The sequence below is a fragment of the Haliotis cracherodii genome, unplaced genomic scaffold (assembly GCF_022045235.1).
Source record: "Haliotis cracherodii isolate W230 unplaced genomic scaffold, xgHalCrac1.p SCAF_15, whole genome shotgun sequence".
NCBI classification, from domain to species: domain Eukaryota; kingdom Metazoa; phylum Mollusca; class Gastropoda; order Lepetellida; family Haliotidae; genus Haliotis; species Haliotis cracherodii.
Genome location: NW_027266270.1, coordinates 9207826 through 9230525, shown reverse-complemented (window position 1 = coordinate 9230525; position 22700 = coordinate 9207826). Strand labels below are relative to the sequence as shown.

The 22700-nt window shown below is 39.8% G+C and overlaps 1 protein-coding gene across 1 annotated transcript; it reads right to left on the bottom strand.

Moving 5' to 3' along the window:
* Positions 1-3543: 3543 nt before the first annotated feature.
* On the bottom strand, positions 3544-16929 carry LOC139462240 (ETS-related transcription factor Elf-3-like). The gene is made up of 7 exons (XM_071243839.1): positions 16899-16929; positions 13823-14063; positions 13079-13147; positions 12364-12468; positions 11700-12092; positions 7907-8099; positions 3544-6946 (listed from the first exon to the last, which is right to left on the bottom strand). Exons 2-7 carry the CDS (start codon positions 14019-14021, stop codon positions 6772-6774), a joined length of 1134 nt encoding a protein of 377 aa, XP_071099940.1. The 5' UTR covers positions 14022-14063; positions 16899-16929; the 3' UTR covers positions 3544-6771.
* Positions 16930-22700: the final 5771 nt, after the last annotated feature.

Genomic DNA, 22700 nt, shown 5'->3' with positions numbered 1-22700 from the left:
AGGGAAAACACCCTTTTGCGACAGTTTTTTCCTCTGCATGGGTTTTGGCCATCGTATTTTCATATAATTATAAATAACTCTTTGTTGTGAGATTTTCATTTTACGTAATCAACATTTCCTATTTCGTAATCAACTTGACATTTCACATTATGTTAACCAATGCGTATTTACATCAAACACCGTAAACCTTTTCCGTATTTTCTTCCGGTAAATTACCGTCAGCTGCACTGTCAACATTTTTATTAAAAAAAACTGTATGCTGTGAAAATAACTGGTTGGTTGGTTTGTTGTTTAACGCCGCACTCAGCAATATTCCAGCTATATGTGGGCGGTCTGTAAATAATCGAGTCTGGACCAGACAATCCAGTGATTGATATCATGAGCATCGATCCACGCAATTGGGATCGATGACATGCATCAACCAAGTCAGCAAGCCTGACCACCCGATCACGTTAGTCGCCTTTTACGACATGCATAGTCGCCTTTTACGACAAGCATGGGCTGCTGAAGACCTATTCTACCCCGGATCTTCACGGGTCTGAAAATAACTAATTCCTGTAACAACATATGATGTTTATTATAACAGTAATTTACCGTAAGAAGTCAAACTGCCACGTGCTTTTTACCCAAATAAGCTTTGCGCCCATCAGTATGCTGCTTCAAGTAGCCAGATATATGTCATCAATATCCTTTTATTCAGAGCGTGTTCATGTTCTCCTTGCAAGGGTGTTGGACATTATTTCCTTTCACACAATTTCACCCTAAGTATACAATGTTTTAATATTATGTATTGTGTCTCATAGGCCATGTTGGCCATACAATGTACATTAATAGATGTGATATGTTATTTTAAAATTGACACGAAAAATAACATATTCTTCTTCTTTTTCCTCATCTTTATTCATACTTGACTATTCGAGTATGAATGGTGAATAAACTGTGTATTAATTCAATGTTTACCCATCCTCGCCTTACCTACATACACACACACGCATGCATGCACATACACACAAGCAGACACTCACACGCACACACACACACGCACGCACACTCACACGCATTTACACACACACACATATATATATATATACATATATATGTGTGTGTGTATATGTATATATATATACACATGCACGCACGCACGTACTCACGCACACAAACAAGCAGATACTCACACGCACGTACACACAAATACACACGCACGCACGCACACACACAAGCAGACACACGCACAAACACATACACACGCGGGCACACACACACAAGCACACACTAACACGCAATTACACACACGCACGCGCACACACAAACACACGCACACACAAACAGATACACGCACGCATGCACGCACTCACACATAAATAGAACGATGTCCAAAACAGGGAAGGAAGCGAAATTGTTATGCAAACGTATCTCTGCCCATCAGTGATCCTACGTATACTGGGAAGGTATATCTGTGCCCTATTGCCATCAAGTCATTTGCCCACATATTTGGTTGCTACTTCCACATGACCCGAATATGTCTCAACAATCAATGAAGACAAAACCACAATGCATCTGTTCAAATGAAAACCTAAAATAGCAGAAAACGGAAAGACACAGTTGCTATTTACTGTGATATTTTGATAGTTGCTATTTACTATTTTGATTGTACTCTACCGTATTACGACGAAGCACTATCATTATTTTTCAGTAAATTACACGAATATTTTTAAAGATAAACAGTGCAGTCGGTTTTTCAAGCTGGTATAGTTATCGGTACGTTGCTGATATAGGATGTGACATGTAGGCTGGGTTGGAGTCCGTCCACAATATCACCCGGTGAGTCAGCATGGTTGTGGAAATACCCAAGTGATGCATTTGGTAACAACATCCCCCCACCCCCACCAACTATTATGAGGGATTGTTATCATAAAACCACCGCCAATCCACCTCCTGCCCCACCCTCACGCCATAATAAAAATTGAAACCTGTTTCAAGCGACGATAACCCTCGCTCACTTACAAATGGGGGCGGTGAGGTTGCCCAGTGGTTAAAGTGTTCGTTCGTCACAGAGATGTCTCGGGTTCGATTCTCAGCAAGGCTGCAATGTGCAAAGTCTGTTCAGGTGTCCCAGCCGTGATATTGCTGGAACACTGCTAAAAGAGGCCTATCACCGCTCACTCACAAATGGTCAAATAGATCATCGTGTTTGACATTATATAACATCTTTACCATAAACACTTTGGACATCCCTTCAGAGTGTATGTTAGGTATTTGGTCCTGATTATATTTATCCAATGGTACTTCATATTGTCAATAAAATATATAACCACAGATTGAATTATTTTTTACTGGCATGCTATGCAAAGAGTAACCTTGACCTTCAGGAGTATTTGGGATCAAGGTCAAGGAGACGTTCCTTTATCTGACATCTATGTGGGCGTGTTTTGTCATCAAAGGTGATATCCTCTTCACATTCTGTCGGGAATAGTGGATTTACAAGGACGTAGGAAGTGTTGTTTATTTTTTTAAATGCATGCAGTACTCTAGTTGACTTTATCGGTATGTAATAAATATGATTTTACAAACAAAATCTCAAAACCTGTTCCGCGCCCAGCCGATTCGACCGTCACGTTATTCACCCTCTCACACACTTACACAACGAACCACGTCTCACTCTTCCAATGAGTTAAAAAACACCATAAAACATTCGCTGAATCCTCTTGTCCACACAATAAAGTAGATTCGCCATATAGCAGATGATTATGTTACTCAATGGGCAACATTTTAATAGCCAAAGAAATATTGTTTTCATTCTATCCACTATCATAAAATAAAAAGAAAAGAAAACAACCGGATAAGGTATCAAAAAGATATCTGGGTATGAGTACATAGAAATATATATAACCCAGGACCAATAGTTCGTTTATCCGGATATTCCAAAATCTGTTATGATTTCACCGGGATCGCAGTCGTCTGGATAAACGGTGTTTCTGTCAGATGACAACCATGCAAGTTACGATGTTAGTCGTCATTAGATTATTACAAATTACCAACAGGCCGGCATGGACAAGTACCACGTCAAACGGCTCACCGGTACGTACCTGTGTGATTCACGTTGCACGTAGTGATTGACGGGGGATTAGTTACCCCCAGGTTCTCCTATTAACATAATCAAGATCATTATCCATGAAAATGCCCAAGGCGCATATAGGGGTGTAACAGGGGTGCTTACTACCCCCTTTCTTTTTCTTCCTTGAAATACACAATTGGTAATGTTTGCTTAATAAATGATAATAATAATAAGAAGAAGAGTATCCGGATTTGCTGCCAGGAATACAGCCCTTCTGACAATCTTGATGATAGGCCTTACCTGTCTAACTGGGCCAGGATCACCCAATATTGTTTATATTAATCTGTACATGATATGATAATGATGATGATGGTGATGATGATGATGATTATGATAATGATTATGATGAACTAGAAAGTGCAGCATTCACGATAGAGTACGTGAAAAAAATAGGACATTCAAAACATATTTTGCAGATTTTATTCACAATAAATTATTATTCAATACATAATATAACATCACGAATGTTGGTTTGCTGACGTATTATCATCGATCAAGTACAATAGATCAGGTGAATAGATCCGTGTTCAATGTACTTAACCAACAGACCATATCAATGAACATAAATGCAGGCAGACTAGGAATAACTGTCATAACGAAAACCAAAAATCAACATATAATATACAAATGATACAATCATCCTTTTAATCATATTCTTTCAATTATATATATACAATCAAAGGTATGTAACGTGCGAGTCGTGAGTGATTGCCTGCCGCTAGTGGAAGTAGCCAAGGGGCAACTCTCACTCCCTGCTTGTCCCACTATGACGTGGAGGTGCTCATAAGTCTCGCCTTTGCTATGTAGGTAATGAATTGTTAATGTATATATTCAATCATTTTTGACAACTTAGGCGTTAAGAGGCAGTTTGATAGGACCACGGGTCTCTTTTGTGACGTTTATTGCTCTGATGAACTCTTTGATCCACATACAAGACTGGATAAACATCAGTACCATTGCTGAAGCACTGTCCATTTGACCAATTAATCAATGGTGATTTATTTACTTATGTATTCTAAATCTATCTTCCTCTTCTTATTAACTGTATCGAATTAATTGTAAAACCACCATGAACCTCTTGTGTATTTCGCTAGTATAAACTGTACATTTTACCTAAATTAGGAAACAAATATTGATATATTTCACACTGTTACATCATGAGAATTCGCACAATTGAATATAAGCAATATGCATATCAATTGTTGAGCAGTATATCTTCAAAGGTATGATTTTAGTGTGAAGAAACTTCACAAAAGTATACAACATATTTTCATAAAAGGACTCACAATATAGGTCGAATACCAAATACTTTTATATCTTTGTATTTCCGAACACAAAATACAAACGGGGTGACTTTTTAGGATGATTGTAAATATAACAATAACATGTGTTTGAGGAATGATGATGGATATTTAATTAATAAACTTCGAAACACGGACGGATTTTCAGCTCGTTGATATTTGATGTAGATGTATTTAATATTGGAATATTAATAATAAAACAAATTAACATCATTACATTATGTCCTATAATGTATAACTGTTGTCTTGCCTTTTAATGTACACCAAGGGACATAATCCGGCAGTCATGGTTAGATAGAGTGATCTTCCCTTGATTTATAATTAATTTATCGCTTGTTACTATTGTGGGTCAGAACACTTAGCGATGACGTCACACTCCATTTGTTCGGAAACTCCATTATTCCGCACGACTAAAAGGACATAACGTATACCAGTGACTCGGTAATGCGGACATTCGGCAATCCGGACTATATCTGGACAATACATGACAATAACTAACACATGATTTAATTCTAATTTCAACAAACCAAGTTATACGTCATTGATAAATCAGCATACGTCACTCAAAAGAAATGATGCCTATATCGGACATCAGCGATAACAAATCTTGAAATAATTTACACAAGTTCAACATACATACACAAAATTGTCCTTAGCACCGCAGTAAACAAAGCGTTTGTGTATTTGCTCCTGTAGGCCACAACAAATTTAACATTTTCTTCTTCGCTTTTATCAACATAACAGGGCGAGGGTATAATCCTCTTATACAAACAAGGGGCACTTATAATTATGATTAGATAGCACAATTTGAAAAAGTTAACTTTTTTCATCTTGTGAATTTGTTTGGAGCTTCGCCGATTTTGACAGCCATGTTAAGAAAAGGGGGTAACTTGGTAGCAAATAGTGTGATCCGCCTTTGATTTAGAAATAATTGACATAAAAAAGGATATTCGATGAGCAGGAAACTTTGATTCGGAAAAGTAGTTCATTTGTTGTGGCCGCAGAGCGCTGTGCATTGGGCAATATGAAACATTCACCAGTAAACCAAAAATACTCAAATGAGTACGGTGGCCAAGATATTGAAACTAACGGATATTTTGCAAGATGCTGATTTCATTAGTAATATGGCTGTTTGGTCTAGTTTAATAATTCCTGGACAATTCCGATGACATAATAACTACGACACCGGAGCAGATTAAGATGAAAAAAATGTGACTATAACAGCAGCACTGTATAATTGTTCACAGTAATTTTGATTTAATAAAGTGGCATTAAAACTTTAAGCGACAATTCGTATACGTTAATACCTCATTATCTCGAAGTCATTCGATTCGTTCCTTTTTTAAGGCTAAACATATACAGTAAACTACGGTTATAACGAACTCAAAGCGGCTACTATTTTGAGTTCCGTAGTTCGTTATAAGCACATGTACAACATAACTACAGCAATTTGTCGAGACCAAAAAAGTTCGTTATATCCGTCATTTCGTTATAAGCGTGTTCGTTATAACCGTAGTTTACTGTAACTGATTGTGCAGTATCTGGACATTTTGGTTTAACGTCGGTTTGACTTGAATTATATTTAAAGAACACAAACGAGCGATACCAAAAGGCTGCAAGACGTAAAGTTACACGTGACCTTAATACGTCACGATCGGCGTCTCTCTCTGCACAGGGGACACCAGTGTTAAAACAACCAGGATATGTGTAAAATTAGAATGACGTTACAAAATAACACGATACTTTAAATCTCGTTAAGATAAGCAGCGTTATATGTTTCGATGTTGAGATATTGAGGTTTCATTGCATACTGTCAAATTTAATCTGTTTCATAAAACCCAGTTTGCACATGGAATGATTGTCGATGAAATTCCTCATAGAGGATACGTAAAACAACCTAACTGATTGGTTCTGCTGTAGCACTCGTCCAAATTGGCTTACCTCCTTCACACATGTTGTTCACGTGTAAACAGGAGGTATCCTAGGTCTGGCCCGTGCTAAGTTTTCGTGCAAAACCCTATGTCATGAGACATGTCCACACAGCTGTGTAGATATCATGTCACTGAGCCGGTTTACACATGCATGGCGTAGTAGTATACAGCCATGAAGGATGGCACTTTTTCTGAAGTCTAGGGACACCTAACACAGAACCCAAAACATCACCAATACGCATCAGAAAAATAGTACCCGTTACAGACGTACGCATGTTTTAAACATGCATCGGGATGTGCCAAGTCTTGAAGCCTGGGACAGGGACGTTACTTAGCAGCCGTAACAGCTAAAAGAGGGGTCTCTGCAATGGATGTTTGACTAGATGACTTTGAGTTTAAGTATGAAGTACATGAATGACGTCATCTAATATGACGTATGAGGGGGGTAGTGGCTCTGTGACGTCACCGTGCTGGATACTGTTCTGGGGGTCATGGGCATCGACGTCTGGGAGAGGTATTGCCACACCTGTGCGCCCTGGCTGAACTTATAAACCAGTTTTCCAGGAACGTGTTCCAAGACGTTGTGTGTATAATAGTACCTGAAACAATCAAACAGTTAGAGACATGAGACACGTGTGAGACATAGAGGACACGAGAAGCAGAAGAGACACTAAAGACATGACGGAAGTGGGAGACATGAGAAACAAGTGAGACTTGGTAGAAACATAATCGGGGCGAACAGGGATTCGAACCCACAATCATGGCTTCTGGCGTGCCCAAGGGACGCAACTCTGCACAGCCAATTGCGGCGCCTTAGACGACGGGGCCATCCTTGCACCCGACAGTCAACGAACACGTGATACATAGAGACGGGACGTGAAGGGTTGAGACATATGGGAGCAATGACTCATGAGATATATGACATCAGTGTGGTGTGCGAACAGCTGGTGTCACTCCTGATCTTCAGGTATCCATTCAAACAATTTTCACCGCTATTCTGCCTTTTACGCCCAGTATAACTTGTTTCGTCGGATAATCGAAACAGGTTGTTCTTACTTGTGATATGTGTCACGTACGAATTAAATATTTAATCGTGTTTTTAACCCTCTTTCACAATTTTTTTTTCAAGGTTAGACATGTGCAAATATTTGCGAATGGCTCGGTTGTCGCGATATGGATTATTAAGTAGGAGGTTTTTAGGAAGCAGCGCCGGTCACAACTCGAGACGCTAGACCCACGGGAAGTTCTTCAAAGACGTTCCTACAAGTTGATATGTGAGTAAACAACACAACCATGCACTGCACGGTGATGTATGTTTAGGGCACTGAGGGGGTGTGATAGTTACATGGATATACCGTATTCATTCTAAGTGTCGCCCCTTTACATGTTATCGGATATGTGGCATAAAAGCCCCTCTACCCGCCGAACAAACGCGCAATAATACTTGTGATCAGCGGATCCTGGTGCGACTAAGGGACTCAACAGCGAACTGCGATCTGGTCCATTTGGCCACCTAAGGAATTAAATAGAAATTTGAAGAAATTTACATATGGACTCACCTCAACCCCCTGCTAAGCTTCTCGTAGTTCATGCTCTTGTTTCCCTTCACGTGGCCCCAGAGTTCAGCCAGTCTCTGGGGGTCGATGAGCCGGAAGATGCCTTCCTGGCGATTGACCCAAGCGATATATGAGGGGTTATAACGGGGGTCCTCGAGAAGGTCAAGGATGAACTTCCACAGCCGGGGCTGACCTTCTGAAATGAACACGTGACCTGGTAAAGTTGGGTACAGTTTTAGATGCAAAGAGCATGAACGAAATGCACTTAATCTACATAGCATCTGAAGTCTTTGATAGCATTTACAATGTTCACTTGTTTGTTGCCCTATGTCGCACTTATTTCAATTTATGGCGCTGTCTTTAAATAATCGAGTCTGAATCAGACAATCCAGTGACTGACATCATCAGCATGTAAACACGCAAGTGTCGATGACATTCAATGAACCGAACATGACCACTCGATCTATTCATTCGCATCGAACGACAAGCATTTTGGATGGGGACATATATTTTTACCCGTAATCCACACGTGTAAACCACCGTTTTAGAAGTTGGTGAACATGAAAAACGTACATGCAAATGTGGATCGATAACAAATCATTTATTATTCGTAACAACATTTTCCCCCAAAGAAAGACAAGAAGGATCTCTGACACGTCGTTACAAACAACAAAGAAATGTTTTATTCTTCCAAATAGCATCTGACTCCGAAATTGAGCCTCTACGAAATTGCATCATTCGGTAAAATTGTCACATCTAACCAACAAATACCCCTAGCCTCAAACATGACACACACAGGGCAGTAGATACGAGGGGAATTGTGTTTTAATTATTGATAAGTTGTTCACTCAACCACGTTCCCCTTCGCCAGCAAGCTGTTGTGTACATGGGTGATTAATACAAGCCACTACCGTTGTTTACAATGACTGTTATATATTCAGTAGGAAATTGTTTGTGTATTTATTTCCATATTGTCCCGATGTATCAACATTCATTAATCAAAATGTCAGATCAGAAAAGCACCTACACCGATCGATCACGATTGCACGAGGGACATAGTAACGCCATTGTACAATAGTGTCAAAACTGTGCACTTCACACCTCATAATAACACTTGTAAAAGTCCGGACTTATGCCGATTTTCTAGTGCTCACCTACTGAGACATATAATATGCCGTAGTTTAACATGAACACCCCACTCAGACACAGTGTACTGACTCCAAGCCGACCAGTCCTTGTTCTAGCCCCTTAATGCCGAGCGTCACTCAGGGTAACAACAAGTACCATATCTTAACGTATTTTGGTATGACGCGACCGGACATCGAACTTCCGACTCTCCGCTCTCCAGGCAAACGATCTGTCCACGATATCGCATAAGTGGTCTAATACAACGTGCACTATGACACAACAAACACTGTGTAACTAACGATTCAATAACAAACCTCCCTTGTCATGCACGCTATTTATCTGGCTAAATTCCCCCACTAAGGTCCCCTTGAGCGTGTCAAAATACATCAGACTGCTTTACTGATAACAGGTGTGTAAGTCGTTCCGCTCCATACACATCGGCCCAGTTCACTAACTGTTAACAACCAAACTTGGTTCGTAGCTAATCACCGGCTGGCAAACGAATGAAGCATTTTGATTGGTCCGTATTGTGCGTAGGGGAACTCCCGTCACTTTTGTCTGCGCTATTTCATTGTTATTGGGAAAACTCAGATTTATTTTTAGAATCCAAATTTAGGCCACCTGAGTCACGACTTGTTGAAAGAAATGTAAACATGTGAGGGACTAGGGCACTTGTATTGTGCGTGAAGCATCACGTAGCTAGCAGAGGAAGAATTTATTACAGGTTCTGATTGTGAGCCAATCTGAATGGCGAATTAAACACTTGCAACGTTTCCTGATGCGCAGTCTTCTTTATAGATTAGGTAACACATTTTTTAAGTGCTGTAGGTAAACAAGACAATCCACGAGCTACGAATGGACCGATCGTGGACCAATGACGACAAAGTATATTCGTCTTTTGTTCAAAAAGAAAGTTGACACACTGACACGTTGCTGATAAATAGACTGTGGTATGATTCTTTGGCTTCTGGCCCATGTCGGACAATAGAGAAAGAGGGGGGGGGGGGGGGGGGGGGTTATTCTTTTATTGGCGAGCGTTGATATATTTAATATCAAAGCATGAGATCCTTTTTATCATGCAAAATAATACTTCCAACTCTTTAAGCTTATAAACAGTATAAAATAGTGTCTTGATTATACAAGGTACAGCTCATCAGCTTCAGCGGCAGAGAGATTAGTGATCATTTAATTGTACCCGAGGACATCACAATGGTCAGTAAAGCGTTGTGATGAATCTCACCAAACGATGTTAAGCCAAGTACGTAAGCATTTATAGATGATCAGCTTCTTTATAACAGTTAGTAGCGACGCATGGTGGGGCTCTGACGCCGGTATCAATCAAATGATGCACAGAGTATGGTTGACAAGCATTTTTACAGGTATGAGGCAGTGTTTCAGCAGTTGAGTAGATATCAACTAAAGAAGTTGTTCATCCATATACCTTATCCTTACTTAGTACTCCAAATTCTAATGCCTCACAAAGAAGATATAAAGCCAGTTTTTGTAAAATGAATATTGCTTTCGAATGCATAACTGTACAATTTGACCCATATTTAAGCAAATTGCAAGATTCGTGGACAGAATATTAAAAAATAATGGTTTTGTAAAAACAAAAAACATTAAACTGGAGAAGTTTGAGTTTTCGATGAAGCAAACTTCAGAAGCTAATGTGTATGTAGTCAGGCACTGACTGGACAAATACGATTCAACATAAGGAAAGAAGTGACCCAACAAAATTTCCTCATGGTGATTGTATGTACGCTTCAAGTAATGTACATTTCCTCTTCCAACTATTGGTCTACAAGAGTTACATCCCCTTACTGAATCATTGGCTGCGGCAGACAATAATTGTGCATGTTAATGGCTGGAGATTGTTTACTCTTCTTCCAGTGTGTGTATGAGTATCCGTCGATCTGACCATTCTATGTTTTTTTAAATCATTTGTTATTTCATCTTGCTTTCAAATTTGAAAAAGATATATTCTATGGTGGTCGAAGCGTACTTTGTGAATTCCGTATCGATAAGACAATATGACAGTATGCATTATAAAGTGTAAATTATTTGTTGTCAGCCGATCTTGAGAGGCATATGGTGTGGTGTACCCTCTGCGTGAGACTATGGACACCGAGTCGCCAGGCTCTCACATATAGGCTAACACACAGGGTATATCACACCATATGCCCCGAGGGATCGGCAGACAATGAATTTACCTTTCCGACATTCATTCATGCATTTATACAGCTCCGGAAACCATGTCCGCAATTTCATCGAGTCATCGAAACTCGAAGCAGACGACGCAAACGAGCCGAGTTATTTCCCTTTACCCAATGCATTCGGGAAACATCGATTCATGTCAGAAACTCAATGATACTTATGCGAGATAAGCAAGTTACCTAAGTTGTGTTACGATAGATTTCCCAGCGGGCTACACGTGCGGGCTACTTGGAAAATAACTCCCTGCTCTTTAACCAATCAGAAGCCAATATTTGTTATAATGTTAGTGTTTTGCAGGGATGGATCGATGTCACCGCAAATATTCTTGGTACCAGCTACTGGTCTGTTTTACCAGACTCGATTAATTAAAGGCCTTTACGAAAGCAAAGAAATACACTCTTTCCTGTTTTCGTCAATGCCATGCAACGTGTGAAAACAGAGAGAAATTAATCACCTTGAGATGTTGCCCCGGGATCATGCATGTAACATTGACCTTGACCTTGACCTTGTGGGAACCCCATCTCCATGACAGGGAGCATTTGAGGGGAAGATCGGTGATCTGGATTCTCCACTATCGGATAGTAGAACTCCATCGCTGACTGTGACCCTTGACCGGAGAACGGCGGGCTTTGACCTCCATATGGAGAGATTTGACCTTCAAATTGGGGACTTTGACTTCCAACTTGATGACCTTGACCTATTGGAGAAGATGACGTTGGGATGCCTGAATGTCTTGTCTGCGCGAAGTCGTGGCCTCCGGAGTGGGGATTTTGTGTTTCAGTCTGGGGGTCGTGGTGTAAAAGTTCTTGGACAAATCTTGCCGCCGTCTCCATCTCACTGGTGCTAGCTTTAATAAAATAGAGTGGGCACTCGGATAAAAACGTGTTCTGTACGATTCATCAAATGCCATGCAAATCAAATACTTCTGGAGCAATACAAACCTACATTTTGACAGGGAAACAATACAATTACTTTTCCTGTCATAACTATCACGAACTTTAGTCTATCTTACCTCATCAGTTTGAAAACATATCTTTCAAAGTCATGTTATTTTTTCGATGCAGCCTAATGATACACGCGATCCTGCCAACATTTAATAGTCGGTGAATGACACTTACCACTATACGACGCTGTTTCAATATTTGACCTCGTTGGGTTGTCTGGTCTTGATGCCATGTCTGAGCTATCGATCAGTTCTTCAAATAATGGAATATTTCCAGCTGCTAACAAAATGATATTGAAATACATATTGACTGTCATGTATAAATATAATTTCAGATGTACACGTTTATCATGAAATACATATCATCTGTCATGTATTAATATGAAGGCTAAAAAGCATTTGCGTTACGCCGTGTTCCGCTAGCGGAGATGGCACAGACCCAGGCTTTGTACATTCACACGAGACATTATACAAACAGCTGGCTTTCATTATTTGCATATCTGAATAAATTTGCAGTTTTTTCCAATGAAGAATAATGAAGTTGTCGACAATGCAGAAACTTTAACAACTGTCAGTATAATACATGAATACGTGAATACAGATCTTACGTGTACCTGTAATACACATGTTTACGTAAATAAAAATCTAATTTAAGAAGATAAAAAGAAATGAATCTATCTCAAACATTATGAAACCAGAAAGAAAATCATTACAAATTGAATTTTAACAGACCCATTTAAAAATATTTGATAAAATCCTTAGGTTTGACTTAAAACTTTCCAAAAACGAATTCATCAAAATACATTCTTGTCAAATGCGTATTTTTTAAAATAATGATATAAGTTATTTCTCATAATAACTAATAATATGATATAATCTATATTACATACTTTCTATTTGTTCTGTACCATATCCGATGGGGAAACAGGCGATTTTGGTTAAACAGGACACCAAGAAATCTGCAAGCACATACGAAGGGGAGACAATCAGATAAAGCGCGTATGAAGAGTCGAGAATTGTCTGCTTGGCTCAATCTGTGACAAACCCACGCCCACTGGATCATAAACGGTAAGGGAAATAACTCTGTATTCCGAGATTGATTCAACCTTTGGTTTTGTCACCCACGAGACACGAGTTCGAGTCCCATATTGGTACTTACTATTGAAGGTTGCCATTCAGTAGCATTTTTATATGAAAAAACAACCCCACGGAAACAAAGTCTATACGTCATTACCGATACCGCTACATGTTAGGAACCCACTAGTATATAAACACAGTCAACAGATATGCAGCCGTCAGAAAATAATTCTTAAAATAATATTCTACCTTTTACTATGTTATTTAGAATGTATACCAAGAACCATAAAGGAAGGCACCGCCCTCTAGTTTCAGACCATATATGGCAGTTATACAATTAATTTTGCCCCCAGAGGATGAAGGAATCCTATAAAATCAACAACATAATAATTTCCCTCTTTTCAGTAACTCAATGTGTAACTATATATATGTTTTCCTGATTGTTAATATTTAGTAGTTCCAGATTAATCAGCGCACGCATACAATAGAGAAGTCAGAGAAGCTTCAGGCAGGATAGATGCAGACTGAAACACCATGAAACATTTGAAACATCTTACCTAGTTCTGCTTGGGAAACACTCGCGGTCGACTCAGGTTGCGGGGGGAGGTGTGACGTCACTGGTATTAGATGCGTCATCATGTGAGGTCCGGTTTGCGACATGTGAAACTGGGGGTTGGACTGCACGACATTCATTGTTTCGGGGGAATATTTATCTGAATACGAAGCTGAATCTGTTTTTATTGGGTTGTTATCCATGTACTTGACACTTGACGCTGTTGTTACGATCTGACCGCCAACCTGCAAACAACCATTCAATAGAGTCAGAATATGTTGTTGTTTAAAGCCGCATTCAGCAATATGATATTTGTATGACGTTGGCTTGTAAATAATCGAAATGGTAAGGGTATCGTGCACCCGTCACAAACACATGCAAAGGCAAGTCAATTGCCCACCTGAACACGGGAACAACACAAAATAGGGAATTGCATCGGACATCATTATTGTAACTGATGCGTCAAATTTGAAAAAGAAAACATTTTGAAAGTTTTACTAAGGCAAGAACAGCTTTTGAACAGGGGGCGCGGGGCGCTCTGTGAAATCTTAGTAGAAGGAGCATATTCGATTCTACCCCAAATCTGACACTTAAGACGGAGCTTCTGAAATATTGCTAACATTAAGGGGCATTTGACTATTAGAAAATTTCCAGTAAACACTAAGTCTGGGCCATGTAACCAGTGACAGAGAGTAAGAGCATCGAACCAAGTGCGATCAGCGTACTTTGACACACAAGAAACATCTGATACACTGAGGATTGATACACTGAGCACTACATATTAGTTTGGGGTTGAAATTGGGTTTAACGTCGCGTCCAAGATTATTGCACTTATATAGCGACGTGCATGCACGCGCGCGTGTGTATATATGTGTGCGTGCCTGCGTGTGTGTGTGTGTGTGTGTCTGCTTGTACTTGTCCGGACAGATGCTGATTTATAGTGCTAGCTCACTGAGATACCATGCCGCAGTTTAACATGAATACCCCACTCAAAAACAGAATACTGACTCCGAGCCGACCAGTCCTTGTTTAAGCTCCTTATTGCCGAGCGCCAGGCAGAGTAACAACAAGTACCATCTTTTAACGTCGAACCCCGGACCTTTCGCGCTCCGGGCGGGCGCTCTACGATTAGACCACGGAGGCGGTCCGTCATCCATGAGGAAAACATGATGAAGTGCTCATCATCTAGGTCAAGGTCGAGTAAAAAGCATGATACGTAAATGTATACGTGACGAGGAAAACACTCGTTTAAAATTTCATCCCGGAACCCAAAACCTTGTCGGGCACCTCGCCGAGAGTTGGTAAATATATAAACATATGACACGCAATGCGAGGTACTCTCATCGTATTACAACTTCCCTGTAGACGCCTTTTCAATCTGAACATGTCACAGCAGGATTTGTGCAAAACACAAAACAAACTAAGTCAACATTCGAATTATATGCATGTGCATCCAATGCCTCTGTAATTATTCCATAGATCTAATAATGAAAGTACAGTTAACTACGATTATAACGAACTCAAAGGGACCACTAATTTTAGTTCGTTATAACCGTTGTTCGTTATAAGCACACGTATACAAAGCAAATGCTGAGACAAAAAAAAACCAGTTCGTTATATCCGTTGTTATAAGCATGTTCGTAATAAACGTAGTTAACTGTATAGCTAAAGCTACAAATGTATATAGGCTAAAATATATAAAACAAACTCAACACGGACGTCAATATTTAAAACCAGTCAGGAATAACAACAATTACCTTCAGAATTCCCAACCGAACCTTCACTCTCCTATGTCTCGAATGAAGTATATATTTCTTGTTCAGCCAAAGTGTGTGATTAACTTTGCAGAACAATCAAAGTTTTTATAGCCCGTGTTTGTTCCCGCTCGACGGGGAAATGAATTAGACTGGTAATTTCCAGAAACGTAGCTACATTTAATGCTAGTATCTCATGATCAGCTGGTGATGTTACATAACTTTCACAGAAAGCCCTGATGTATTTCCTCAAGTACTGCGAGGAACCGAGTGTTCCCTAGAAATGTGGACGAACGATATTTCTGACTATTTCCGATGACCGCACTGAGATTGTCAAACAGGATTTAGGTCAGAGTTGCAGACAATTTACGACAGACTGTTGACAGACGGATATGGCTGGTAGCTTTTATCGCCAAAATGTTTCCTGTGGGATTGGCATACGCCGTTAGGCATGATTTGCTTCTCCTAAGTGATGGAGAAACACTGAGATGGATGCTTGTGAACACCGAATCCCCCACCAGAAAGCAAGCATGTATGAAAGACCAGAGAAGTGTTGAATGTGGAAATCTGACAAAATAATATAAAATATTCAACTTTTTATCAGCGAACACTTCTGCACTGATATGCTCCCTATTCGCGACACCTAGTGCCATCACTACAAGAATCATTCCTAAACACAGGCTCATGATCCGACATGATCCGATCGTAGAATCTACTTTTAGCCAAGGTTTCTGATGAATATGGAAAGTTTTTTTCTCGCTTATATTAACATCGACTCTCGAATGATTCAGCATTTTAGGTTACTTACATCATCACAATGAAACACTTCACACTGTGTTGTGTTATAACTTCTTCTTCGGTGCTGTTTTTTATATCAACATCTTTTCCTTTTACAATTTTCGGAGAAATTGTTTAATCCAGGATGGTATATAAAATCGACAAAACCCAATTATCACATGAAATTTCTTCTAAAAGCAGTCTATACAATTCCAATGATATGAATCACTACAAAATTGTAATGATACCAGATGTTCGCGAGAGGGAGGGAGTATCCTGCCCCACTGGTGTCACCCGTCACAAACACATGCAAAAGCAAGTCAAGTTATCACGTGCATCTCATACATCGACAAAAGCAATATCAAAACATTATATAGATATGATTAATAACCAAAACCAAAACCAAAACCAATACTTTCTGTATAAAATATACGTTGTGGGTGTGAGAGAGTCCCTATAATCACAACGCGACTACATCAAAGAAAGGTGTAGGCATACAATGATATTAAAACAATAAACCTACGCTTGTAAACAAGGTGTTACAATTACCTTGTCTGCTGTACTGCACGCGTCTATTCGGTTTGGTCACTGTGTTGTAAATAAGGAATATCAGAATAAGCAGGTCTTAACGTTAGGCCTAACGGGAAACCACCGCATAGTTATTTTTAGAAAAGAAGGAAGTCATGTGGCATAAACTTTGACAAGTTGGAAATTGAGCCAATCGCTTTGCTCCACGTCACCGATTGTTTGCTGGTTGAGTAGACTCGATGAGCCAGTGAGAAACCTGAAAGAAGTGTGGGGTTTTCTGAGCCCACGTATTTATCGAGTCGAGACATGTATATTTGCATATCTGTCATGCAATATGCCCCAATATTATTATAATAATATCTTAAGCAGCGAAAATGTCAATAACATACACACATACAAAATATGAGTGTGATCCGAAGTCACCAATGTCAGGAGTGAATTTAAACTTTGACAATTTAATCAATATATTTATATATAAACATATATTCTATACAAAATCTGCGCGGGGTGTGTGTGTGTGGGGGGGGTGGGGGGTGCGGGGGTGGGGTGGGGGGGTGGGGGGGGGGGGGAGGGGAGGATGAGGGACGACATTAATTATTTACAACTTACACTGTTATGTGACGTGTGTTGATACTGCCCCTCTTACTGTTATTGATAACATTGCTGTCATATGTTGAATGCTGGTGTCATTTAACTCGCTTAACAATTAGGGTATTCTTGCGTGATTTTTATATATTATTTCTCCGTATAAGCGGATATAAGAAAACAAACATTTTGGTTTCAAAGGTTTCTTAACTCATCATTCTCAAGGAAGAGATATATGGATGCCAACTTCTGTATTATGAGGAACACAACGTTTCGGGTTATATGCTTGCTCCCTCATCAGGTGAATGAGTTATCCTGATGAAGGAGTAAGCATATACTCCGAAACGTTGTGTTCCTCATAATACAGAAGTTGACATCCATATATTCTCTTCCTTATGTGTATCACTGCTAAATGCGTTTCAAAGATCACCATTCTTGATCTTGGATTGTAAATTCAATAAAACAAATGATTTATTAGTGGATGCATTATTGAAAATCACCAACACAAATAACTATCAATTTGTAGAGGCTTTAATTTGTTGCATGGATTGCGTGGACTGGTGTTTATGCTTTCAAGCTCTAGTTTGTTCAGTCACTTGATTATATACAGGTCTCGGTGATAGAGCTGAAACATTGCCAAGTGCAGCGTTAAACAACATTCATAGATAGCTATTTTGTTGCGTCGTGCAATCTGAACGGAGTCACAACGTAAACGAAGCAAAGGTAGTGAATTGGTCCTAGGAGTGTTTCAGTATATGATGAGGATATCACCTACAGGATGCAGACTACCAAGAGATACTATTTCAAATCGTCAGTGGAAAATTAGATCTTTTACGTACCATTTTACGTAGATATGAAACTATATGACTTGTGGGGAAATGTGTGAACGAACGTTAACGAATACACAATGAAATATCAGGCACAGATAAATTGTGGACAAAACCATTTTCATAATCTTAAGATGGAGTGAGTGAGTTAAAATTTAACGTTGCATCGGCATTATTTCAGCCATATATCGACGACAGATCATTGAACGATCCCGACAATACCATAAGCATTTAATGACAACATCACTATCAAACGGTTATGATTCCAGGTGTTAGCGAAAGGATGAGTGTATCCTGCCCCACATGAGGCAAGGTTCACAAACACATGCAAAGGCAAGTCAAGTGTGAGACTTGTCGATGTTCTGGTAATTTGCCATTTCAGTGGAGACTGTATTATGTTGAAAACTGTGTTAACATTTTACTCATAATGACTCCATGAACTTGTCAGTTGTTCTTTGTCATGCTTGGTTGCATCGTTCTAAATGTATCGACATCGTGCTCATCACAATTTCCTAGTGTCGGCATTGTGTGTGCGTTTTAAGTAAATCACGTGGTTATTACCAGGACGTAATAATACATTCACAAGTCACGCGTCTGAGAAAATAAATATGACAAGGATTCATAGAGAAATACGGAACTTCATTTTTGATTGACGAATACTGAAATCTCATTAAAATCAGACGGATTACTTTGAACTGATACCTCTCCTGTCACTTGTGATAATTCTTCACCCCACCCAACACCCCACACCCCATACCCCACACCCCACATCCCACAACCAATTATTAGCCACCATCTAAGATAGGTGTCTACTTTCTTATGCCCGGCAGTGCTGTTAAGTTTCTCGAAGCAATACGCCTAATGCTTACCATCAGTACCCCTCTACCAGTCAGGACTAACACGGAGTTCGTTAGGGGTTGATTTTGTAGGCGCAGAGTTTCATGTTTTTGAAAGGCTGATCTTCTTTGTTAAACACCACACAGCAATATTAAAAATGAATACTCGAGTCTTGCCCAGAAAACCAGTGATTGATATCATGAACAACGCTCTACGCCGTGTGGTACGATGACATGCAAATCAACCAAGTCAACGCGTCTGACAATTCGATCCATTAATTCGCCACTTACGGCTAGCACATGTTGTTTGGGCCCTATGTCACTGTAAATGCAAACCATAAAGACATTTCCATAATCATATGAAAATTAATATCTCCTAAAATGCTGAGAGCAGAGTCGATTCCACGATTCCTACTATATCATATGTTTTTGAGTTGCTGTCAAATAGCGATGATAGCGTGTTCGTGCAAAGATGAGCTTATCCTGCCGACCTTTGGCACCCGTCACAAACACATGCAAAGGCAAGCCAGTTCACCTGAAAAAAAAGAACTGAAACATATGGTACACGTCAAAATGGGGAATTGCATCGTGCATAATCGTTGTCACTGATGCGTACACAATAGAAAAAATAATTTCAACACGTAAATGTATTATGGTGACCCAGCTCGACAACACCTTGAAATAACATGGGCCTACATAGCCACAATACTAGAAGGAAAGATTTACCAACGGTCGCATTTATCCTCCTAATCGAACAATGTATGATCTATGTGTATTGAATGTTATCACTAGGAATATATCATGATAACATATATGATATATCCGCATGAATACTCAGCATATGGTGATGATAGAAACGTTTGTGTTCAAAAGAATCAGCTTTTTTGTGTTTTCTGAATGCATTTTGTAATGTTTACTTAATGTGTATATTTTGCATAATACACAGCGCGTTTTGTGAATAGATTCAACATCGCCTATTTCGGTCCAGCGGCTTTGAGGAAACAATCGAGATCCCGGGATGACTTAGCTAGACGGCTGATAGCGTATATTTCCTGGCGAAGAGCTGTATGCGCTGTTAGAGGAAAGTAGCTCCTGGTATGATGTACATGGTCAATATAATTTCGACTCATTTTCGGAGAATATATTAATCATCTAGTTGCTGTAACTAAAATAAAACTATACTATTTTAACAAAGCCTTTTTGGAATTATACTACATCAAGGTGTGTCGGCTTATAGTGTTCCTTTTGGAATCCACGATTCGTTCAGAGTTGCGTCCCTTGGGGGTTCCAGGATAATATAATCGTGGTTTCGAATCGGAGATTTGCTTTGATAATAATCTTTGGTTTATCAGAACCATAACGGTGTTCGTGGATTTGACCAACGTGGTGGACGTGTAGGACATGCGCCACTTGGGATTTGTCCACCAACGCAGAGCTGACTCGCATTGCTATGAGTGAAATAATGAAAAGCCCACCTTACCTGCACCTTCACCATTCTCTAAATAGTGGCGAGTTTTGAGTCCAAGAGAAATCATTCAATTTGTTCACCACTTAATGCCGCTATTTGAACGGGGGTAAAATAATGTCTCAGTTTCGCTCAATTTGTCTTGATCTTGACTGGAAATGGGTAAGGTGTGGTGAAATGGGGTTCAACATCGAGTTCAATGTATTATTCTTGTGGTGTGTGCGTGCGTGCGTGCGTGCGTGCGTGCGTGCGTGTGTATGTGTGTGTGTGTGTGTCTGTGTGTCTGTGTGCCTGTGTCTGTGTTTGTGGCCGCTTATACTAGGCCGGACAAATACCGTTGTTATAGTGCTAGTCCACTAAGATACTATGCCGCAGTTTAACATGGACACCATACTTACACACAATACACTGACTCCTAGCCGACTGGTCCTTATTTTATCCCCTTAATGCCGGGCATCAAGCAAGTAAACAACAAGTTCCATATTCTATTGTTTTTTGGTATGACGTGGCCGGGGATCGATCCACCGACTTTCTGCTCTCCGGGAGACGTCTACTAGACCACGGAGACTGTCTGTCTAGATATGGACACTAGGCCTTTGAGTATCAATTCTATACAAAGTTTTACGAAGGCGAAATGGTCATGAACTTTTTAAAACGGACAACGGATACTGGCATGGCCAAGGGACGCGACTCTGCATTTTGTAATTACGAAACCCACGGATATTTGATCAATAACTATATCACAACTTTCTCAGTTTGTCTTACGGCGTTAAATGTATACTCCAAAGTAGCATCGAATAGAAACGTTATGAAATGGGTACAGTTAACATTCTAATGTGTACCGTTACAAGGTTGTTGTTTGCATATATGTACACCCTTAATGTATGTTTGCATTCTGCTAGGGACATCAAATACAACTCATGACGAAAGCATAGATCAATGCCTATATACAAAAAAAAGATAAAAGGTTAGATATATGATGTTAGTAAGGAAATAGACTGAAAATTGATAAATTATGGTAGTTCATACACTAAACTACTTTTATAACGAACACGCTTATGACGAACTGACTGATATAACGTATGTGTTTTTGTCACGGCATTTGCTGTATACACCATATATATATATATATATATATAGTAAACTACGGTTATAACGAACTCAAAGGGACTACTAATTTTAGTTCGTTATAACCGTAATTCGTTATAAGCATATACACAGTGGAGCTACATCAAGTCGTCGGGACTAAAAAGTTAGTTAGTTATATCCGTTAGTTCGTTATAAGCGTGTTCGTTATAACCGTAGTTTACTGTAGTTATAATCAACTACGGTTATAACGAACTAAAATTAGTACTCCCTTTGAGTTCGTTATAACCGTAGTTTACTAAATATATATGAACAAATTAACTGAGGTACAGGGGCGTCAGGGTAGCTAAGTGGTTAAAGAATTCACTCCTTGAGCCTCTCGCCCGATTTTGATTTCCCAGATGGGTAGGATGTGTGACACCAGTTCCTGATGTCCTCCGCTTCATGTTTCTTGAATACAGGCAGGATAAAAAACAACTTACTCACTCATGATATTCACAGGGTCAAATGAAACCATTTAAATATTTTCAATGACATCCAGAAGGCCAACCTTAACACACCCAGTTCCAGTGAACCAGCGGTAACAGTCAGCCCAGGAAACCAGTATAAGAATAATACCACGTGAAGACAGGCGTACGTGTCCGTTTCAAGATGCGTCACGGGCTTCCACACAACAGGATACTGTTGAAGCTACTCGTGTTGTAATGTGTGTATAAGGGGGCGTGTTACAACCTTCAGAGGAATGTTCAAACAAACCTCCTAGCACACGTGGACCATGTGAGAGAGGTAAATTTTACGCGCTTTAAGCAAAATGTCAGAACGAACACGGCGGGGGTGCCAGAAATGGGTTTCACTCATTATACCCATGTAGGGAATCGAACCATACTTCAGCGTGACGAGCGAACGCTTTAACCATTATACTACCCCACGCTCCTTCACTGCAATACGGGGGCACGGGTGGCCCAGTCGTCTAAGGGGCCGCGATTCGCTGTGCAGAGTAGCCTCCCTTGGGCACGCCAGGAAC